At 43.7% G+C, this 22692-nt stretch overlaps 1 protein-coding gene across 1 annotated transcript in view; it reads right to left on the bottom strand.

Moving 5' to 3' along the window:
* Positions 1–22621, bottom strand: part of TTC13 (tetratricopeptide repeat domain 13) — an 82792-nt gene extending 60171 nt beyond the window's left edge. Inside the window, exons 1-2 of the mRNA XM_052640040.1 lie at positions 22354–22621; positions 1561–1655 (exon numbers count right to left, since the gene is read on the bottom strand). Of these exons, the coding sequence (XP_052496000.1) occupies positions 1561–1655; positions 22354–22621 (363 nt within the window). The remainder of the gene's footprint in view (positions 1–1560; positions 1656–22353) is intronic.
* Positions 22622–22692: the final 71 nt, after the last annotated feature.

The raw sequence follows: 22692 nt of genomic DNA, 5'->3' as shown, positions 1-22692 counted from the left end.
CCATTTACCAAGCAACCTCTTGAATATACTGAAGTGCGCACAGCGGAGCGGCGATGCGGGCGTGCACAGCTGGACAGTGGCACGCACTGCGCGGACGGGAATTTAAAATATATATATATTTATACTGAAGAGCAGATCTGAGTTTAAAGTGTTTTCATTTTATTCTATAACAGAAGTGGGCAGGAAAAGTATAATATGGACAAATTATTTTCCTGATCAAAAAAGAATCTCTCCCACGTCTAATATCATACCTATAGATATCTTCTGTGGACAAAGCAGGCAGCTATTATCAAAGCAGTTTAAACACACAGCCCCACACTCCTAGTAGGTTAATTTTAATCCACCTTTCAGGTCCCTGCTTATCTTTCAAATCCTAAAACCTGTCTTGCCTGATTTCCCTGATATCTTCAGGAATACTGACCCTTTGTTTTTTCTTCATATATTTGCACAACTGTACTTCTATGTTTATTTGTATAATTATTTGATTAGGAGCAACAGGAGACCTAAGTCCTGGGGCCAAGGTTATTGGGCTTACCATTCTCTGGCTAAGTACTTACTTAGCACAACGCTTGGCACAAACAGATACAAAATAAATACCTGAAAAATTAACGAATAAATGGTTTAACTCCCATGTTTTCAACCTCGGGAAAACAAAAGGCCTAGATTAATAAGCTTTCTCCCATAGGTTTCTAGCTAGTGCCATCTTAAACTGAAATGCAACTAGTAGCTAATATTTGAATCAGCAAGAAGGTCCCTAATAACTCATAATCTACTTGCTTCTCCAAGATGGGGATTAACCAGTTTCTACTCAAATGTCTTCAGTGATGGTTAACTCACTACTTCACAAGTTAGCCCACTCTAGTTTTGGACATGTTTTTTTCTATATCAAGTTGACGGCTATGCAACGAGTTAGGTATAATCAGCTGACCATTCACTAGTTTGCAATTTCTACCCATATTCTGTAGTTCTTCCATAAAAAGACAGAGCTTTATCTGGAAAATAAAGAGTATACTAAAGGGAAATTCTGAAGCAAAAGAAGCAAACAATCTGTGTGGATGTTGAAGGAAAAGGTCTGGAGGAAAAATGTTAACGTTGGGCACTGAAAGAACAGCCTCACAGAATTAAGTGGGAACAAACAACCCTTGCACCTTGAGGCAGCTGGCTGGCGGGGGACACACGCTAGCAGAGACAGGTACGCAGCGCCAGGTACTCAGCTCCGGAATGGAGAGGTCTCTCGTACAGTTTAGTTGGTACTGACATAAAAGATATCCAGGCAAGGCTAGAAAAATAAGACTATACTACACCTGCAAATCATAAGGCTTCTAGAAATAAAGTTATTTATTTTTTATTCCTTGGAACTTGAAAGTAAAAAGTCCTAGGTCCAGAATGACCAACCACCCAAGTCATAAGACATAATGATTCAGTGTGAATAAACAACAGATGACCTATCTTTATCTTATGCAACTGGATTCAACTCCTGGTTGATAAACAGAAGCCATCTCTGCCTTATGGAACTAGTATCACTGTGTTTCCAAAACAGGAGGCACAAAAGATACATACCAGAATCTTTTCAGTGTTAAGGGAAAGCAGAGAGTCACAGGGTAGTGATCCTTTGGGTTCACAGTCGGAGTCATGGAAATTCAAAAAGGATGACTCTGAAAAGGAAACAGTCCTTATTATTCTCCTCGCTTTAGATTTACGGCTCTTAAGCACTTAACTATGCACTGCAATGTGCAGAATCCACAAAACAAAAAAAAGACAAACATAAAAAACGTTACAAGGAGCATCCCATCTTTCAAAATCTTTACAAGTGGGTAACATTTTACAAGCTACCCCACGTCCCAGGAGCAGTGGCTGCGTGGGTACAGAAGGGCCGAGAGGAGCTACTCCACGTTCCAGGTCAGGAGGGGCAGCGGTGAGGAGATACCCCTCGTCCAAGGTAAGGAGCAGCGCCTGTGCTTTGCTGGAGCAGCCGTGAAGAGATACCCCACGCCCAAGGTAAGAGAAACCCAAGTAAGACGGTAGGTGTTGCAAGAGGGCATCAGAGGGCAAACACACTGAAACCATATTCACAGAAAACTAGTCAATCAAATCACACTAGGACCACAGCCTTGTCTAACTCAATGAAACTAAGCCATGCCCTGTGGGGCCACCCAAGATGGGTGGGTCATGGTGGAGAGGTCTGACAGAATGTGGTCCACTGGAGAAGGGAATGTCACACTGCTTCAGTATTCTTGCCTTGAGAACCCCATGAACAGTATGAAAAGGCAAAATGATATGATACTGAAAGAGGAACTCCCCAGGTCAGTAGGTGCCCAATATGCTACTGGAGATCAGTGGAGAAATAACTCCAGAAAGAATGAAGGGACAGAGTCAAAGCAAAAACAATACCCAGTTGTGGATGTGACTGGTGATAGAAGCAAGGTTCGATGCTGTAAAGAGCAATATTGCATAAGAACCTGGAATGCTGGGTCCATATATCAAGGCAAATTGGAAGTGATCAAACAGGAGACAGCAAGAGTGAACGTCAACATTCTAGGAATCAGTGAACTAAAATGGACTGGAATGGGTGAATTTCACTCAGATGACCATTATATCTACTACTGTGGGCAAGAATCCCTTAGAAGAAATGGAGTAGCCATCATGGTCAACAAAAGAGTCCGAAATGCAGTACTTGGATGCAATCTCAAAAATGACAGAATGATCTCTGTTCGTTTCCAAGGCAAACCATTCAAATCACAGTAATCCAAGTCTATGCCCCAACCAGTAATGTTGAAGAAGCTGAAGCTGAACAGTTCGATGAAGACCAACAAGACCTTTTAGAGCTAACACCCAAAAAAGATGTCCTTTTCATTATAGGGGACTGGAATGCAAAAGTAGGAAGTCAAGAAACACCTGGAGTAACAGGCAAATTTGGCCTTGGAATACAGAATGAAGCAGGGCAAAGGCTAATAGAGTTTTGCCAAGAGAACACACTAGTCATAGCAAACACCCTCTTCCAACAACACAAGAGAAGACTCTACACATGGACATCACCAGATGGTCAACACTGAAATCAGACTGATTATATTCTTTGCAGCCAAAGATGGAGAAGCTCTATACAGTCAGCAAAAACAAGACCGGGAGTTGACTGTGGCTCAGATCATGAGCTCCTTATTGCCAAATTCAGACTTAAATTGAAGGAAGTGGGGAAAACCACTAGACCACTCAGGTATGACCTAAATCAAATCCCTTATGATTATACAGTGGAAGTGACAAATAGATTTAAGGGACCAGATCTGATAGAGTGCCTGATGAACTATGGAATGAGGTTTGTGACATTGTACAGGAGACAGGGATCAAGACCATGCCCATGGAAAAGAAATGCAAAAAAGCAAAATGGCTGTTTGGGGAGGCCATACATATAGCTGTGAAAAGAAGAGAAGGGAAAAAAAGCAAAGGAGAAAAGGAAAGATAGAAGCATCTGAATGCAGAGTTCCAAAGAATATCAAGAAGAGATAAGAAAGCCTTCCTCAGCAATCAATGCAAAGAAACAGAGGCAAACAACAGAATGGGAAAGACTAGACATCTCTTCAACAAAATTAGAGATACCAAGGGAACATGCAAAGATGGGCTTGATAAAGGACATAAATGGTATGGACCTAACAGAAGCAGAAGATATTAAGAAGAGGTGGCAAGAATACACGGAAGAACTATACAAAAAAGATCTTCACAACCAAGATAATCACGATGGTGTGATCACTCACCTAGAGCCAGACATCCTGGAATGTGAAGTCAAGTGGGCCTTAGGAAGCATCACTACGAACAAAGCTAGTGGCGGTGATGGAATTCCAGTTGAGCTGTTTCAGAACCTGAAAGATGATGCTGTGAAAGTGCTGCACTCAATATACCAGTAAATTTGGCAAACTCAGCAGTGGCCACAGGACTAGAAAAGGTCCATTTTCATTCCGATCCCAAAGAAAGGCAATGCCAAAGAATGCTCAAACTACCACACAATTACACTCATCTCACACGCTAGTAAAGTAATGCTCAAAATTCTCCAGGCCAGGCTTCTGCAATACATGAACCGTGAACTTCCAGATGTTCAAGCTGGTTTTAGAAAAGGCAGAGGAACCAGAGATCAAATTGCCAACATCCGCTGGATCATGGAAAAAGCAAGAGAGTTCCAGAAAAACATCTGTTTCTGCTTTATTGACTATGCCAAAGCCTTTGACTGTGTGGATCACAATAAACTGTGGAAAATTCTTCAAGAACTGGGAATACCAGACCACCTGACCTGCCTCTTGAGAAACCCGTATGCAGGTCAGGAAGCAACAGTTGGAACTGGACATGGAACAACAGACTGGTTTCAAATAGGAAAAGGAGTATGTCAAGGCTGTATATTGTCCCCCTGCTTATTTAACTTATATGCAGAGTACATGATGAGAAATGCTGGGCTGGAAGAGGCACAAGCTGGAACCGAGATTGCTGGGAGAAATATCAATAACCTCAGATATGCAGATGACACCACCCTTAGGGCAGAAAGTGAAGAACTAAAGACCGTCTTGATGACAATGAAAGTGGAGAGTGAAAAAGCTGGCTTAAAACTCAACATTCAGAAAATGAAGATCATGGCATCCGGTCCCATCACTTCATGGGAAATAGATGGGGAAACAGTGGAAACAGTTGCTGACTTTACTTTTTGGGGCTCCAAAACCACTGTAGATGGTAATTGCAGCCATGAAAGTAAAAGACACTTACTCCTTGGAAGGAAAGTTATGACCAACCTAGATAGCATATTGAAAAGCAGAGACATTACTTTGCCAACAAAGGTCTGGCTAGTCAAGGCTATGGTTTTTCCTGTGGTTATATATAGATGTGAGAGTTGTACTGTGAAGAAGGCTGAGCACTGAACAATTGATGCTTTTGAACTGTGGTGTTGGAGAAGACTCTTGAGAGTCCCTTGGACTGCAAGGAGACACAACCAGTCCATGGAAAGGAGATCAGTCCTGGGTGTTCATTGGAAGGACTGATGCTAAAGCTGAAACTCCAGTACTCTGGCCACCTGATGTGAAGAGCTGACTCATTGGAAAAGACCCTGATGCTGGGAAAGACTGAGGGCAGGAGAAGGGGACAACAGAGAATGAGATGGTTGGATGGCATCACCGACTCGATGGAGATGGGTTTGGGTGGACTCCAGGAGTTGGTGACGGACAGTGAGGCCTGGCGTGCTGCAGATTATGGGGTCGCAAATAGTCGGACATGACTGAGCGACTGAACTAAACTGAACTGAACCAGAGGTTTAAAAAAAAATCACCAAGAGAAGAGCAAAGTTAAGCCAGGAAGACCTAATGTTGAAAGATATGTGCTAAGGAAATTTCACGGTAGTCCAGCAGTTAAGAATCTGCCTGCCAGTGCAAGGTCAGAGGTTCTATCCCTGGTCCAGAAGGATTCCACATGCCACAGGGCAATTAAGCCCACTTTCCACAACTGAGCCCACACTCTTGAGCCTGGGAGCCACCACCACTGAGCCTACGTACTGCAACTACTGAAGCCTGTGACCTAGAGCCCCCACGTCACAGCCAGAAAGGAGCCCCCACTCACCACAACTGGAGAAAGCCCACATGTAACATGAAGACTCAGCACAACAGAAAAACTAAACACATAAGTTTTTAACTTTTGAAAGATATGTACTAAGGGTCTAGTATCTAGAATATAAAAAATTTGTAAAATTCAACAAAAAAAGGACAATCCTATTTAAAAATGAGCAAAGGACTTGAATTGGCAACTCTCCCAAGATATACAACCAGTTAGTACATGAAAAGATGCTCCACATCATTATTAATTAGTGAATACAAACCAATGAGGTGCCACTGCACACCCACTACGATAGGTATAATTTTTTTCAAATGGGAAATCACAAGTGTTGAAAAAGATAGAGAAATTGAATCCTTGTACAGTGTTGATGGGGATGTAAAATGGTGTGATCACTGTAGAGCTGGGTGGTTCCTCAGAAAGTTAAACACAGAATTACCATCTGGTCCCACTACTGCACTCCTAGGTGCATACCCCAAAGAACTGACTACCGGGACTCAAACAAGTACACATACGCACATATTCACAGCAGCGCTACTTACAATAACCAAAAGGTGGAAACAGCCTAAATGTCCATCAACAGAGAATGGATAAACAAACTATGATACATATACGTGATGGAATATTATTCAGCCTTAAAAATGAATGAAGTCCTGAGACATATTACAACACGTAAGAACCTCCAAAGCAAAAACTACGTGAAAGGAAGTAGACACAAAAGGTCACGTAGAGTATGATTCCATTTCTATGAAATACCCAGAATAGGAAAATCCACAGACACAGACTGCACCTTGGAGGGGAATGACAGAGGAGTTTCCCTTGGAACGATGGGACATGTCTCAGGGTAACTGCAGTAACCAGGGAATGTGCTTAATACCACTGAACCTGTTCACTAGAGAATGGTTAACTTTTTGTTATGTGAATTTTGCTTCAATAAATTATTTTTTTAAATGTGCTCTAATTCAGCAGTCATGTTCAAGGAACCACATGAACCAATTTAGCTGAATTCTCACATGAGCCCTGGTGGAGAGCAGAGACTGAAGCCGGAATGTTAAGTTTCACAAAGCACAGAGGGGTTTCAAGGATGCATGGGTTCAGACTGGGGTGCGGAAAGGGGAGGAGTATTCCAGGCAGGAGAAGTGGTATACAAAAACACAATGGCAAGCAAATGCAAAGGGGCAGTGGGCTGACAACCCTGGCTAGGAGGGAGCTGGTGCTGGAAAATAAAAAAATATGAGTTTAAAAGGTAAGTGGTCATGTACACCCGTGGCAGCTTCATGCCAATGTATGGCAAAACCAATACAGTATTGTAAAGTAAAAAATAAAATAAAGAGCAAAAAAAAAGCGCTAAGTGGTCAGAGTAGGGTAAGTAATGGACCCAGAGAAAGACTTTAGTCTGACAAGAATGAAGCAGTAATGCTTGTTGATCAGTAGTTGAGTGTGCAATAATTTATAACCTCTCTCTCCTACCTTTTAAAAAAGGTACAATTTGCAAACTTACCACCCACTGAGCACTGCGCTAAAGCGCTGCACAGACATTGGCTGTATTCTAACAATCCCTCCACTTTGTGGGATTCTTTTCAGTTTCAACAAATAAACATCTATATAATTTAAAACAGCTATACAGCATTCCATTGTATAGAATTTAACCACATTCCTCACATTGAATATTTAAGATGTCCTTTCTTATTTCATTGATATAGATACTGTTTCAGTGAGTATCCTTGGGCTCTATTTTTTGCAAATTTACCCAACTGGGCAATTAAAGTATAACACATGTAATTGCTGAGGTAAAAATTCTAACACTTTCCATTATATTGCTCCATTTCCATCCCAATACTTAAAAGTAATTTCATTCCTGTTTGCAATGTATAACAACACTCTCTCTCTCTGCTTAGAGTATTGCCATTCTTTTTATCTTTCCCAATCTGAACACAGTACTAGTAAAACTAACCTTTTGATTTATTGGCCATTTCTATCTCTTTGTAAATTGCTTTTGTTGTTGTTTAGTGGCTATGTCTGACTCTGCAATCCCATGGATTGTAGCCTGCCAGGCACAAAGTCCATGGGATTTCCCAGGCAAGAATACCGGAGTGGGTTGCCATTTCCTTCTCCAGGGGATCTTCCTTGCCCAGGAATCGAACCCACACCTCCTACATTCGTAGGTGGGTTCTATGCCACTGAGCCACCGGGGAAGTCCAAACTGTTTATGTCTTTTGCTAATTTGTAATTCATGTGATCTATCCTGGTCTAAGATACAGGGAATAACTTCTAATTATCTATTTTCCAAATGGTTAGCCAGCTGCTTCAAGGCCACTTATAAAATTATCAATTGAATGCCACCTTTATAAGACATTTAGACGCTGGAACCTATTTCTGCTGCTGTTGCTAAGTCACTTCAGTCATGTCCAACTCTGTGTGACCCCATAGATGGCGGCCCACCAGGCTCCTCTGTGCCTGGGATTCTCCAGGCAAGATACTGGAGTTGGTTGCCATTTCCTTCTCCAATGCATCATGCATGCTAAGTCACTTCAATCATGTCTGACTCTATGCAACCCCATAGACAGCAGCCCACCAGGCTCCTCTGTCCACAGGATTCTCTAGGCAAGAATACTGGAGTGGGTTGCCATTTCCTTCTCCAGGGATCTATTTCTAGACTTCTTTTTTAAAAAAATCTTTGAGATGATTTATGTGAAAGTCACTCAGTCGTGTCTGACTCTTTGCAACCCCATGGGCTGCAGCACGCCAGACTTCCCTGTCCATCACCAACTCCCGGAGCTTGACAATGAAGGCAGATCCGACCAAAGTTAAGGATGTGACAGGTGAAGGTCCGTGGGAGACTGGCAGGACTGGGAGAGCAGTCCAGGAAGAGATACAGCACGCTGTCCATCTTTCGTCTTCTTAATTGACTAGAGGTGAATATTCTACCTCCACATTACTGAACTTTTAACTGCTCTATTAATGTCTTACAGTGGATCACTGTATCAACTACACATAATTGTATCAAAGTCTTTTTAATATTTATACTCACTTAGCATCTTATTGCACTGGATAAAACCTCCCCAAAGTGCTCAACACTAGTGATAAAAGGCATGCCAGATTATTCTTGAAGTTAACATGTCATTCGATGACCCAGAATGTCAACTTCTGACAATACTTTTTCATTTAACATTTTTAAACATCCAGGGGGAAGCTGCTCTATGTAGCTATTTTGAGATTGATATATTTTACCATATAAAGGAAGAATTCTCCACTTCACCAAAAATTTTAAATCTGGAAAGCTGACTGAAATGTATCGGGTGATTTTTGGATACTTCTCTATGTTAATCATATGATTTTTCTCCTTTGATCTATCAAGTGATCAAAGTTGAACACTCTTTTGTACTTCTAGAATAAACTAATTGATCAAGGCAGATTATTCTTTTATTTGCTGGCTTTGGTTTACTAATATTTTACTTAGGATTTTTATAACTATGTTAACAGCTTTCTTTCCTTCCTGCACTCCCCAACTTTATCAGATTCTGGCATCACTGTTTTTGGTGGCTTGGTAAGATCTGTGATAGGAAAATAGTTTGTTCTAGTTGTAACTAGAGTTGTCTGGCCTAGGAGGTTAAATTTGCTCTTTAATCTAAAAATATTTATTCACTATGGAGTCAGCTATCTTCTAATAATAACCTGCTGCTGCTAAGTCACTTCACTCGTGTCCAACTCTGTGCGACCCCATAGATGGCAGCCCACCAGGCTCCCCTGTCCCTGGGATTCTCCAGGCAAGAACACTCGAGTGGGCTGCCATTTCCCTCTCCCACGCATGAAAGTGAAAAGTGAAAGAAGTCGCTCAGTCATGTCCAACCCTCAGCGACCCCATGGACTGCAGCCTACCAGGCTCCTCCGTCCATGGGATTTTCCAAGCAAGAGTACTGGAGTGGAGTAATAACCTAATTGTATTTAAATGATATCGATTTCCATGAAATTAGGAAATGTCTGTTTTCCTCATTGTTTAGGTCATACAAGTAATTGGATTGTGATTACCGCAGAAATAATCTAAAAACACATTACAGAATCTCATCTTCTTCTACATCTTTTTCCTGAATATTTCTCTATTGCTTCATATTTTTAACCTATTAGCAGAGATGTCTATGCAGTTCTCTCTTAATTCTAATGGCTTCTCCAGTGGCGCACATATCCCTCATTCATTACATACAGTTGCATCTGCTCCCTATTTACATGTTAGCCTTCTCAGACTGATCTATTTTATTCTTTGAAGATGCAGCTCCTGGATCTATTGATCAATTTCACTGTTGCTCTAATTCATTTATTCTGGCTATGTTTTTTCTAGTCCTGCAATTTCCCTTATTTCCTCTCCTAGTTTCTCTAGTATTCAGTTCATCTATTTCCTTTCCTCTTTAATACTAAGATGCCACAGAAAGCTTCAGCAGGAAGATCACTGATGGTGGTGACAGGAGGATTGGAGACTGGAGCAGGAAGGCCAGGTGCAGGCTGTGACTAGTTAAAAAGCAGGAAAGTCCCAACAAATGTAGAGGCCACTGAGTTAAAACAGGGTCATAGTCTAAAGAGATATGAAGTAAAAAAGACAAAGCTTGAGTAAAACTGGGCATGGGAGGAGGAAAGAGGCACTATCCCCAGAATGTGCAGCTAGAGATTCGGAGCTATGCCAGTAACTGAAGTTGGGAGTTTAAGAGGAAGAGTGCTTTTCTTGATGAAAGTGAAAGTGGAGCGTGAAAAAGTTGGCTTAAAGCTCAACATTCAGAAAACGAAGATCATGGCATCTGGTCCCATCACTTCACGGGAAATAGATGGGGAAACAGTGTCAGACTTGTTTTTTTGGGCTCCAAAATCACTGCAGATGGTGACTGCAGCCATGAAATTAAAAGACACTTACTCCTTAGAAGAAAAGTTATGACCAACCTGGATAGCATATTCAAAAGCAGAGACATTACTTCGCTAAGGTCCGTCTAGTCAAGGCTATGGTTTTTCCTGTGGTCATGTATGGATGTGAGAGTTGGACTGTGAAGAAAGCTGAGCGCCGAAGAATGGATGCTTTTGAACTGTGGTGTTGGAGAAGACTCGAGAGTCCCTTGGACTGCAAGGAGATCCAACCAGTCCATTCTGAAGGAGATCAGCCCTGGGATTTCTTTGGAAGGCATGATGCTAAAGCTGAAACTCCAGTACTTTGGCCACCTCATGTGAAGAGTTGACTCATTGGTAAAGAGTCTGATGCTGGGAGGGATTGGGGGCAGGAGGAGAAGGGGACGACAGAGGATGAGATGGCTGGATGGCATCACTGACTCAATGGACATGAGTCTGAGTGAACTCGGGGAGTTGGTAATGGACAGGGAGGCCTGGCGTGCTGCGATTCATGGGGTCGCAAAGAGTCGGACACGACTGAGCGAGTGAACTGAACTGAAAGCGCTAACTTTCAGTTTAAGCAAGTGTTCGTGAGATGCTAAACCAGGAGTTGTCTTGTGTGTAGTAGGAGATTTCAGAGAGAGAGAGAGCTACAGATATAAATTTGATAATCATAAATGGTGGATGATTAAGCAGGTAGGATCTCTAAGAAAGCTTAGGAAGCTTAAGTTCAATGAGAAGAGCTGACCCTGATGGAAACAAGATATTTAAGAGGCAGAGGGAAAATAAACTTGGTAATTTACCTTTTTCTGAGGAGGGATTTTATAATTGTTTCTTAGAATTGTTCTACATCTTTGTCATAAAGATATATGGAGTTACAATGATTCCTAAAGGGAAATACAGTTGATCCTTGAACAACACAGGGGTTAGGGGTGCTGATTCTCCATGCAATTAAAAATTTGTGTATAACTTATAGTTAGCCCTCCGAATCCGCAGTTTCACAATCACATTTACCCCACAGATCATGCAGCGCCATAGCATCTCCTACTGAAAAAAAATCCACGTATAAATGAACCTGCACAGTTCAAACCCATGTTGTTCAAGGGCCAGCTATACTGGTTTCTTCTCATTTTTCTTGATTAGCCTTGCTAAATTAGTCTAATTAATGTCTGTATTTTCAAAGAACCAGCTCTTCTTTTAATATTTAAATCTACCCTTTCCCTGGCTTCAAATGTAATTAGTTTGGCAGCAGTGGTTCAGAGCACAGGATGACTCAGATTAGATGCCTAACTGGCTGTCTGACTTTGCGCAGGATTTCTCTTGAATTTCTCTTAGCCTCAGTTTCCTCACTTGTGAAACAGAAAAAAGTACCACCACATCCCCTCATAGGGCAATTGTGAGGAATGGACATAATGTATACAGTTCACAGAATGACTGTAAAATGTTAATATATACATCCAGGCTAAAATTGCTGGTTCTTTCCTGAAAATTCCTGGTTCTTTTCTTCCTCCTGCTTTCTTGAAGTTTATTTTGGTCTCCACAGTACTTTACAGCTTTCAAAATAATTTCACAAACGTTTTTTTTTTTTTTTGATGCTCCACTCTCTGAAACTGGTAGAACATATTTTGGGCTCATTGTACCCAAGGGGAATGACGATCAGTATTAACGGACATGTTCAAGGTCACAAAACAGAGAAACTGAGATGACGATTTGCCAGTTATGCTCCAGCATACTCCACGGACAGAGGTACACAGCACATCGGTCATCACTCATCATACCAATGCAGGGGCCTAGTGATAATTTACTGCAGCAATGCCATCCAACTTCTTTCTTTCTTCTCCTAAGCTGTATACACAGCCGACTTTAAGAAGAGTGTCTTGGGTGAAGATATGGGACCTGACTGTAGGACATGGAGATGGTATATACAAACATCTTCTTTGAGGAATTCTGCGGTAAAAGTAAACAGAGAGATGAGGTGGTGGCTGGAAGGACTCGGTGGTCCTGTCTTTGTTGCAAGATGGGAGCTATTACAACCATTTGTATGCTGATGGAAGATGTGAAGGAATGACTCTGGGCACAAGGAGAATGCTGCAGTGGGCAGAAGCACCCTCCAAGGCAACCGGACCACACCTAGGACGGTGGGAAAGCGTGGAAGTTCTCTCCTCATTGCTTCCTTCTCAATCAAGTAAGAGGAGAGCGTTACTTCCTGCTGAGGAGAGACGTGTCACTGGAGGGAGAGTGCATATGACACCCATTCCCGTCCTGCAAGTAAAAAACTGACTGAGAAGCTTGCCAACAGCAAACCCCATGGCCAATCCCTGAAGGAAAATGCTTTATAAGGAATTCCAGAGCTGCTGCTGTGCTCATCACTTGACCACTTCACTCTAGGTATAAAAGATGGTGGGCCTGGTTCACCTGAACACAAGGATGACTGGGCTTTTCCCATGGAGGAGCTAGAACTTGGAAGTCAAAGTGCCAGACATTTATTGACAATTGTAGTCCCGACTGTAGGATAACCTGTGGTTGGAGCAGCTACCTGAAGGCCAAGCAGGTGCTACATGGCATTAACTTATAGTACCTTTGCTTTTATCCATTTCCACATTTGTAAGACAACCACTGTTGAGGATGAAATTGGATCCCCCTAACACAAAACGGTCCTGTCAAGTTTATGATTAACCTTTCTATTCAAAACTTTATTCTCTTTCTCATTCTGCCCCTGTTCCCCTCAAGACTGAGGAGCATCAAAGAAAAGTGGGGAGTTGTTGAAACCAAGTATAAAACCAGGTACAAAAGCCCCTCCATATACCCTTTTTCTTGTTTGTAGAAAACAGGCTTTAGTTCCCTAGGCGTTCCCTGAGTTTCAAAGAGCAGATTCAAGCAGTAACCATTTAGGGAAGTGAGGGCATACACAAACTAAGGAAAAGCAGTCAAGCAAGGAAAGCTGTTGTTGTTCAGTTGCTAAGTTGTGTCTAACTTTCTGCAACCCCATGGACTATAGCAACTGGTTTCTCTGTTCTCCACTATCTCCCTAAGTTTGCTCAAACTTATGTCCACTGAGTCGGTGATGCCATCCAACAAGCTCATCTTCTGAGGCCCCCTTCTCATCTTGCCCTCAATCTTTCCCAGCATCAGGGTCTTTTCCAATGAGTTGGCTTTTCACATCAGACAGCTAAAGTACTGAACCCTCAGCATCAGTCAGTCCTTCCAGTGAATATTCAGGACTGATTTCCTTTAGGATTGACTGGTTTATCTCCTTGCTGTCCAAGGGATCCTCAAGAGTCTTCTCCAGCACCACAATTCAAAAGCATCAATTCAAAGCAAGAAAAGTAATGGTAGCTTAAATAATAGTTCAGCAATAAAAGTCCCAGTTCCTCCTGAAGGGATATACATAACAATCTGATGCATATCTTGAAGATGTTCTGCAGAAGCGGAGAGCCCACCTAGGTGGAGGATGGTGACTGCCTGCTGACCACACGCCTGTAGCCCCAGGCTGGCTGGAACCAGAAGGTTGATGATTAAGATTTTCAAAACATCACCTAATCATCTCACCATCAACCAATCAGAAGAAAATCCACAGCCTATAACTCTCATCCCAAAGGTTGCCTTTAAGACCCTTCCTTGAAAGCTTATGGAAAGTTTGGGTGCATACCAAACTTTTGAGCATAAGCTGCCATTCTTCCTGGCTTGCTGCTGCTGCTGCTTCTAAGTTGCTTCACTCATGTCCAACTCTGTGCAACCCCACAGACGGCAGCGCATCAAGCTCTGCCGTCCCTGGGATTCTCCAGGCAAGAACACTGGAGTGGGTTGCCATTTCCTTCTCCAATGCATGAAAGTGAAAAGTAAAAGTGAAGTCGCTCAGTCGTGTCCGACTCTTCGCAACCCCATGGACTGCAGCCCACCAGGCTCCTCCATCCATGGGATTTTCCAGGCAAGAGTACTGGAGTGGGGTGCCATCACCTTCTCCGTCTTCCTGGCTTGGTGCCCTGCAAATAAACACTAAACTTTCCTTCATGACAACCCAGTATCAGCAGATCAGTTTGCTGTGCTGTGGGCAAGTAGACTCAAGTTCGGTTCGGTAATAAAGATGCTGTATATTAACTTCCTGGACGGTCTCAAGAGGTATTTCTTTCAAACTGTAATAATAGGAAAAGTAGTAACTGGGAAAATTTTCCTCCTCAAGAATTTATATGTTTCTTTTATTCTAATATTATTCATCAGTAATGTGTAATTACTGAGATTACTTACCTGAGATGCGTAAGTTATCATAAAACAAATTGAAAATAGAGGCTGCCCATTGAGAATTAAGATTATAAAGTCAACATATATAATTAATCCTCTAGAACAAGGATCTGCAAAAGCCATCTTAAAGAGAGAAAGGCTTTTTAGCAAAACATGAATATAATCTGATTGAAGCTGTATTAACTCACATGAAAGTATTAACACATGTAAAGAATGTATAAACCCAAAAGAAAAGGAGCTGGTCAGCTGCACAGAATGGAAAAAGAAGCATGGAAGCAAATTACACAGCACCAATTCAAAAACAGAATAGGGTGGCAGGTGCTGCAGGCAACCAACAGGGCAGCGGGCCTTATCCACAAAGGCTGATCATTTAGCCTGGAGTTTAAGCTGGACTGAAAACGCATCCGATGCTCAAAGTGTACTTTTACAAGCTGAAGACTTGTTCATAAGCTCACACCTACTGTCAAACATCATCATCTCTACTGGGAAAGCTGAAGCAGATCTAGGCAGTAATGTGAAACCATTACTGACAAGGAAACATGGTATCACTTAGAACATCCCAAACACAGGCAGAAAAAAGTCACATGAGAAGTCAACTGGTCTCCTCTGCGGAAATGGTGCCAAGTAGAGGACAGACCTCCCGACACAGGACCCCCGGGTGGCCGTGTGAAGACGCCGGCATCCGAGCAGAGTCCACGCACTGTGCCAGTTCCTGAATCAGAGATGAAGCCACAGCAAGGATTTCCCAGTGAAACAAGGGTGACACAGAGTAAGACTATCAACACGCTTAAGGATAGATAGCAGTTATTGGTTTGGGGTTCTATCTGGTTACATCCATTACTCAGTTTGTGAAAACTTAGGGAGCTTTACACTTGTGATATGAGCATTTTTCTGCATGTCATATTTCAATAAAGAGTGAAAATAAAAAGGACAGCAGATGGAAAATGTTGGGAAGCATTAACCCAAAGTGAAAAGTATTAAAATTCTGCTTTGATAAATTTTGTACTTATTCTGTCTGCAAGATAACAAGCTTAAACAAAAAGAAAAGATGACCTCTTTGAAACACTACATTATGAAAAGGAGATGCTGTATAAGTTGGTCAGTCAGCCAAGTATTTACCAAGTACAAATAGCCAAGCTGTATTTACACACTGTAAAAGACACTTCTTGAAAAGTTTGTATAGCGAAAGTGCTCTGCCATTTCCCGCAGTCATGCTCCATGCGGTTAGATTTTAAAACCCAGGCCGTGTATTTTATGCCAGCATCCAGAGGGGAAAAAAATAACCTTGGTCATCCAAAAGTGAAAGTGTGAAAGTGTTAAGCCACTCAGTTGTGTCTGACTCTTTGCGACTCCATGGACTGTAGCCCACCAGTCTCCTCTGTCCATGGGATTTTCCAGGCAAGAATACTGGAGTGGGCTGCCATGCCCTCCTCCAGGGGATCTTCCCAACCCGTGGCTTGAATCCAGGTCTCCGGCAATGAAGGCAGATTGTTTACTGTTTGAGCCACCAGGTCACCCAAAGCAGAACACATCTACCAGCACACAGGAACTTGCAAAAGATAAAAGTAATTCTTAATGACAACAGCTCTACAGGAAAAAGCTAGTGAGTATGGAAATACCATTGTATGGTGACTGTAGCCATGAAATTAAAAGACGTTTGCTCCTTGGAAGAAAAGCAATGACAAACCTAAACAGCATATTAAAAAGCAGAGACATTACTTTGTCAACAGTACTTTGCGGACAAAGGTCCATATAGTCAAAGCTATGGTTTTTCCAGTAGTCATGTATGGATGTGAGAGTTGGACCATAAAGAAGGCTGAGCTTTGAAGAATTGATGCTTGTGAACTATGGTGCTGGAGAACACTCTTGAGAGGCTCTTGGACAGCAAGGAGATTAAACCAGTCAATCCTAAAGGAAATCAATTCTGAATATTCATTGGAAGGACTGATGCTGAAGCTCCAATAATTTGGCCACACAATGCAAAGAGCCAACTCACTGGAAAAGACCCTGATGCTGGCAAAGACTGCAGGCAGCAGAAGGGGACAACAGAGGATGAGATGGTTGGATGTCATCACCAACTCAGTAGACATGAGTCTGAGCAAACTCTGGGAGATTGTGAAGGACAGGGAAGCCTGGAGAGCTGCAGTTCATGGGATCACAAAGAGTTGGACATGACTGAGCAACTGAACAACAAATGCAAACACCCAGCTTCACTGAGTGCTCACTACAAAGAACCACCCCTAAATCAGATGATTTTCTGAAAAATGCTGCTCGCCCTCCTGGTGATAAGTGGCCTGGGCTGGCTGAGGTAACAATACACGGATCTCTTCATCATTCCAAGCCTCAACCTCTGTGCTTGAAATAAGCTCACTCCTTTACACCGGCAAATTTGTTTGTGTGCTTTAAAAAGATCGGAAGAGATCAGCCACGAAACTGTGTATGATAAATAACACCGAAAATCAGGGCCAAGGGAAGAAGGGGTCAAGGAAACACCGCAACTGAAAGGGTTACTTACAGCTGCCATGACTGGGCATAAAACTTGGCTCTCAACTTCCCCGCAGCCAGAACAAAAGAGGAAATGGCTCTCATCACAGAAGCTTCCCTCTATTGATTCCTTACCACCTTGAAGACACAGCCATAATTTAAGGCTGTGAGCAATAAGATCAATTTCATGTATTTAAGAAACCAATTCCTCAATTAAGAGAGAGATCATAAATACTGACAATCTTTAAGGCCGTCTGATTGTCAAAAACACAGAGCGACATTCACAACTACTTCCTTGTTTATCTGGCAGTTAAAACTCCCAAATCAGACAGACACTAATATTCAGTTCTCCATAAAGAACGGTGAGAAAATGGAACTCAAATCTGGGATTATTAACTTCAACAAACCGAAGAAAATTACTTCAGATTGTAAAGTAATTATTGGACTTGATTGAGGCATTAAGCACGAACAGCTGCTAACACCACCAGTTGGATGAAGGTGGCTATCTGAAAATGACCATAAAGACATCAAGTACTAAAACACCCCACCTAGGAGGAGACAAAATACTCTCAAGAAGACAGTAGCAAGAAAAAAACTCACATAAATTTACTGTTCTATCGATACATTTTCAAATAAGGAAAACAAAAGTATTTTTGAAACAAGTACTTGAAATGCATACGTTTTAACTAAAATACAGCTGGACCTTCTATAAAGAACATGCAAAGACATATTTAATACAGATGAATGCCACACTGGAATGAGACGCAGCTTAACTTTGGCTGGAAGAGCAGAAATGAAAACCTGATTTCTTGAATCAGTGGACAAGTGACAACTGAACTAAACCTTCCTTTACCAGATCTGTGACTTCAGGGTGTCAGGTTAAGGGTACCGCGGTTCTCTGATGACTCAGATGGTGAAGAATCCACCTGTGATGCAGGAGATCCGGATTTGATCCCTGGAAGATCCCCTGGAGAAGGGAATGGCTACCCACTCTAGAATTCTTGCCTGGAGAATCCATGCCAGGCAAAAGAAGCCTGGCAAGGCTATAGTTCATGGGGTCACAAAGAGTCAGACAGGACTGAGCGACTAACACACTTAAGATTTCTCCAAGTCTCACTCCATCTGAGTCTCTGCTCATGTCATCTGAGCAGAGGCCTTCCCAGGGCTTCTCAAAGAAGCATCCCCACACCACTCTGTTTCTGGAGGCACTTCTCCCCAGGCCTTGTGCGTGCTGATTCCTGCACACAGGCTCCAAGGAGGAGCTTAGCCAACTGCGCTGTAACCCCAGCGCCTGCAACACTGAGGAGCATCCAGGAGGCATACACACAGGTGTTCAGTTAAGTAACAGGCCAGTCCCCTCTACAGTCCAAAATGTCAGATTCAATGGAACAACCCTGCGCATATGTAAACATATAATTATAGGACAAGCCATCTAAGAATGTAACTCTCGACAAACAAATCTAAAGGGCATAGGACTTTATCAATAATGTTAGTAAGAAGGTGGCACTAGTGGTAAAGAATACTTCTGCCCATGCAGGAGACACAGGAGACACAGGTTCAATCCCTGGGTTGGGAAGATGCCCTGCAGAAGGAAATGGCAACCTATTCCAGTATTCTTGCCTGGAGAATCCTATGGCGAGAGGAGACTGGCAGGCCATAGCCCACAGGGTTGCAAAGAGTCGGACACGACTGAAGAAACCCACACAAATTATACTAATATGCAAATATTACTGACAAGCAGTTCACAGATAGGCCAGGTTCAAACCCTGGCTTGACTCTCTACTAAGTAACCATTCTCTTTGCCTCCGTTTCCCCTTATGTAAAATGGAGACAAAACAGTACCTACCTCAGTGTCAAGCACTGTGTTAAATAAGGACGCAGTGTAGACAAGTATAAAACCAGAGGAAAGAATTAGGAGTAAACTTCTGTTCCTTTCTTCCCACAATTCCACACTACAAACAGGGCAAAGATAACAAGGAAGGGGAAGAGCATCTACTTTTATTTCAAAAAATATGTACATTACTGTATTCATTTTTTAAAAGAGTAGGATGATTTTCACCATAGGAAAACAGGGTATCAGAATTTTGAGGTTACACATGCTATTCAAACAAAATGCAAAATGTAAAAATGTGCTAGAGGAGAAAAAGTTGAAGGGGGGTTAGGGAACAGGAAAGCCAGGCTGAGCCCCATGGCACTGAGACCATCCAAGCTTGTCATCTGGGCAACTGGGCTCCCCGAGGCTGCTCCCTGGGGCCTGGATTCTGGCCACTGTCCTCTCCAGACCGACAGCTCCCACCAGCCATTCTCCTCAGCCCTACAGTCACTGAACTTTCTGTCTTAAGAGAATACATACACAGCTCATCCAAAGGTGTGCAGATTCAGGCTTGTGCAGGCATCAACTCAGTTATTTATATCTAGCAGTAGTGGGAAGGCTTCTGAAAAGCCACTGTGTGGCTGTGTCCACCCTCTGAAAAGGGGCTGGCTTGATTCGGGGCTGGACAGTCCAGTGACATGATTAATAGTTGGTGAGGTCATGTCTTGATTTTGAATAACTGATTAGTTCTGGATCCTGGCACTTGCTTAGACCTGATACTGATCATCTAGGAGCTTCAGATGCAGAGCATGGGGCTATGATCTGGCTCGCTCTAAATCCTAAATTTGTTGCTACATCTGTTCTTCTTGGAACAGAGAGGGATCAAGGTAGGTTTCACTTGTTTCTATCTGGTTGTCTAGGACAAGGATGGAGAAATAAGAGAAACATTTGGGTGAGTTTCTATCACAAAAGAGAGAGCTTCTGTCACACACTGCAGCCAGTAACGCTAACGGGAACACCTGGGGACCCATAGAGCATAAGGAGTCGACCCTGGCAATTACTTCCCGGGTGACAACAGCAGCAGCCAAGCCATGTCGGCTGCTATTGGAACATTCATGTCAGCCCAGGGGAGGCTGTCTGGAAGACTGAGAAAGTAAGTACTACATGGAGGAGACAAAGAGAAAACTGAGACATTTAAAACATGCTTAAAGCCTCTGTTCATCCCCTGAAGCAGAGAACATTAGGCTCTATATGCGAAGGCATGGGGGATGAACAGGATTCTTCCAAATGCCCTGGTTCTGAAAACCGACATTTATCATTATTTGAGGGAAAAGCATAATACAAGTCAGAGTTGGCTCCAACGAGGACTCTTAGCCATTGGCATAAGCCTGAGGCTACAAAATGAAATGTGTTACCTAGATCAACAAAATCAACTGATTTCATAATTAAACTGATTTGTATCTTTCATTGCCTAGAATCAGGGTCTCCTTTAGCCAGCGAGCATCATATGAATACGGAGGAGGGAAAGGAAGAGAACGTTTAGGCACTACTTTCTATATGCCTGTAAATATTACAAATGTGTTTTCCTAATTATAACCACTGAGTGCTTCATACAAATTTTGTCAGGAGTCTGACTACCTGGGCTCCTCCCTGTCCAACTGTGGGCCCTCAGGAAAGTGATGATTTCACTGTGCCTCCGTTTTCTCCTCCTAGAAAAGGAGCAAACATCCAATGACATAGTAACCAAGGCTCTAACAGGGAGGCCTGGCAGGCTGCAATTCATGGGGTCGCAAAGAATCGGACACGACTGACCGACTGAACTGAACTGAATTGAACAGGCTAAGAGAATAGCCTCATCAACTTAAAGTTCTTAAAACAGCACCCGGCACACAGCAAGCACTGCAAATGTAAATGACAGCTATTTCTCATTTTCCTCACAACATCCTTGTGAAGAAAATGAAACCCTGTCATTAGGGAACAGTCTTCAATTTACAGAGGTGGCAATTATGCAAAGACAGGTAATTAACCTGATCAGAGTCACAGAAAGTGACAGAGGTAAAAGCTATTCTCTTTCCACTGTGCATTTATGCTGTTACTGGCCACGGCCTACTACAAAATACAGAAGTCACATAGCCCTCAGCGAGTGAGACTCCCTCAAGGAAGTCAGATTGTGGTGAAAGGAAATCACACTGTGCTAATCTTGACATTTCATCTCAACCAAAAATACTTATCGTCTTCCTAGGTAAACAATGCTAGACTGCTGTCAGGCCATAAAACCAACCAGCCAGTTCCTATGAGTCAAGCAGACCCCACATTTCAAAAGCAAACCTCAAGGGAACTCACACAGGCCAAGAGGAAAGAGGAAGGAGAAGGGAGGGGACTGAAAGGTAAAAATGCCCACTTAGTGAAAGTGTTAGTTGCTTCAGTCCTGTCTGACTCTTTGCGACCCTATGGACAACTGTTGCCCACCAGGCTCATCTGTTCATGGGATTCTCCAGGCAAGAATACTGGGTAGCCATTCCCTTCTCCAGGGTATCTTCCCAACCCAGGGACTGAACCCAGGTCTCCTGCATTACAGGCACCAGGGAAGCCCAAAAGGACCCACTACAGAACTTCAAAAAATGGACATATGTACCCTGCCTCTGAGGAATAAACTGAGGCCAACAGTGCCCAATCTAAATGAATGAGCTGGCCCAGTGCCAAGACACATAGACGGCTCTGACATACATAGGAACCCACAGGACTATTTTTACTCTCTGGGAGACACCTGACAGATCACAGGTCAGTCTTAAACAACTGGAAGCAAGATGTCAATGAACAGATAAAATGAAGTTACGCTTCTGTTCTCTCCTTTTTTGCAGGGATCAAATTCTTGGAGGCTATGTATAATACAAAACCTCAATAGGGAGGTCAGAAAATCTGATTTCCAGACCTAAGATGAGCCAGACATCCCCGCTCCGGACGCGGGTCCGGTCCTTTTTGCTCCTTCCCTTGCTCACACAGCACCCGCAGGGGGCCAGAGCAGAGACTGAGGCTGCCCCGGGCCACCTGCCATCTCCTCCTCCACCCTTTGGAAAGTTGCTAGGGCTGCAGAGAGCCCGCCCTGGCCTCGGGAGAATGCTGCCAGCTTTTTTCACTATTCACCGCCCTCCCCAAGGCGGCCTCAGGAGGAGGGCGCACAGCTGCGTGGGTGCGAGCGGCGGGAAGGGGCCCTGGCGCAACATTTCGAGAAGCCGGCTCCCGCAGGGATACACGCCACGGCCGGCTGCCGCGAGGCCAGGGCGTCCAGCACGGGCGTCGAGGCCCGCAGCCCCTACGGCCCAGCCGCGCCGGCACTCCGCCGCAACTCTGACGCCCGCCCGCCGCCCCCCACTCACCGCCGCACTCGGCAGAGTACTGGTCCCCCCAGTCCCCGGACTGCGGGCTGCAACCGCCGCCCGCCGGGGCCTCCTGCTGCTGCCGGTGCTGCAGCTCCTGCTTGAGCAGGGACAGCGGCGAGTAGTGCTCGGTGGCTAAGGCGCCGGGTCCCGGCCCGGCGGACAGAACCCCCAGCAGCAGCAGCAGCACCAAGACGCGCCGGGCGGCGTCCGCGGCGGCCACAGCGCCGCCCCAGCAGCCGCCGCAGCAGCAGCCGGCAGGTGCCATCTTCCCTCAAGGCGCATGTGCGGCGGCCCTCTCGGGGCGCTGCGCCCTCCCAGCCTTAACCCGCGGTGGGC

The sequence above is a fragment of the Budorcas taxicolor genome, chromosome 5 (genome assembly GCF_023091745.1).
Source record: "Budorcas taxicolor isolate Tak-1 chromosome 5, Takin1.1, whole genome shotgun sequence".
NCBI classification, from domain to species: Eukaryota; Metazoa; Chordata; class Mammalia; order Artiodactyla; family Bovidae; genus Budorcas; species Budorcas taxicolor.
The sequence above is the reverse complement of the archived record's forward strand: the minus strand, read 5'-3'. Positions and strand labels throughout refer to the sequence as shown.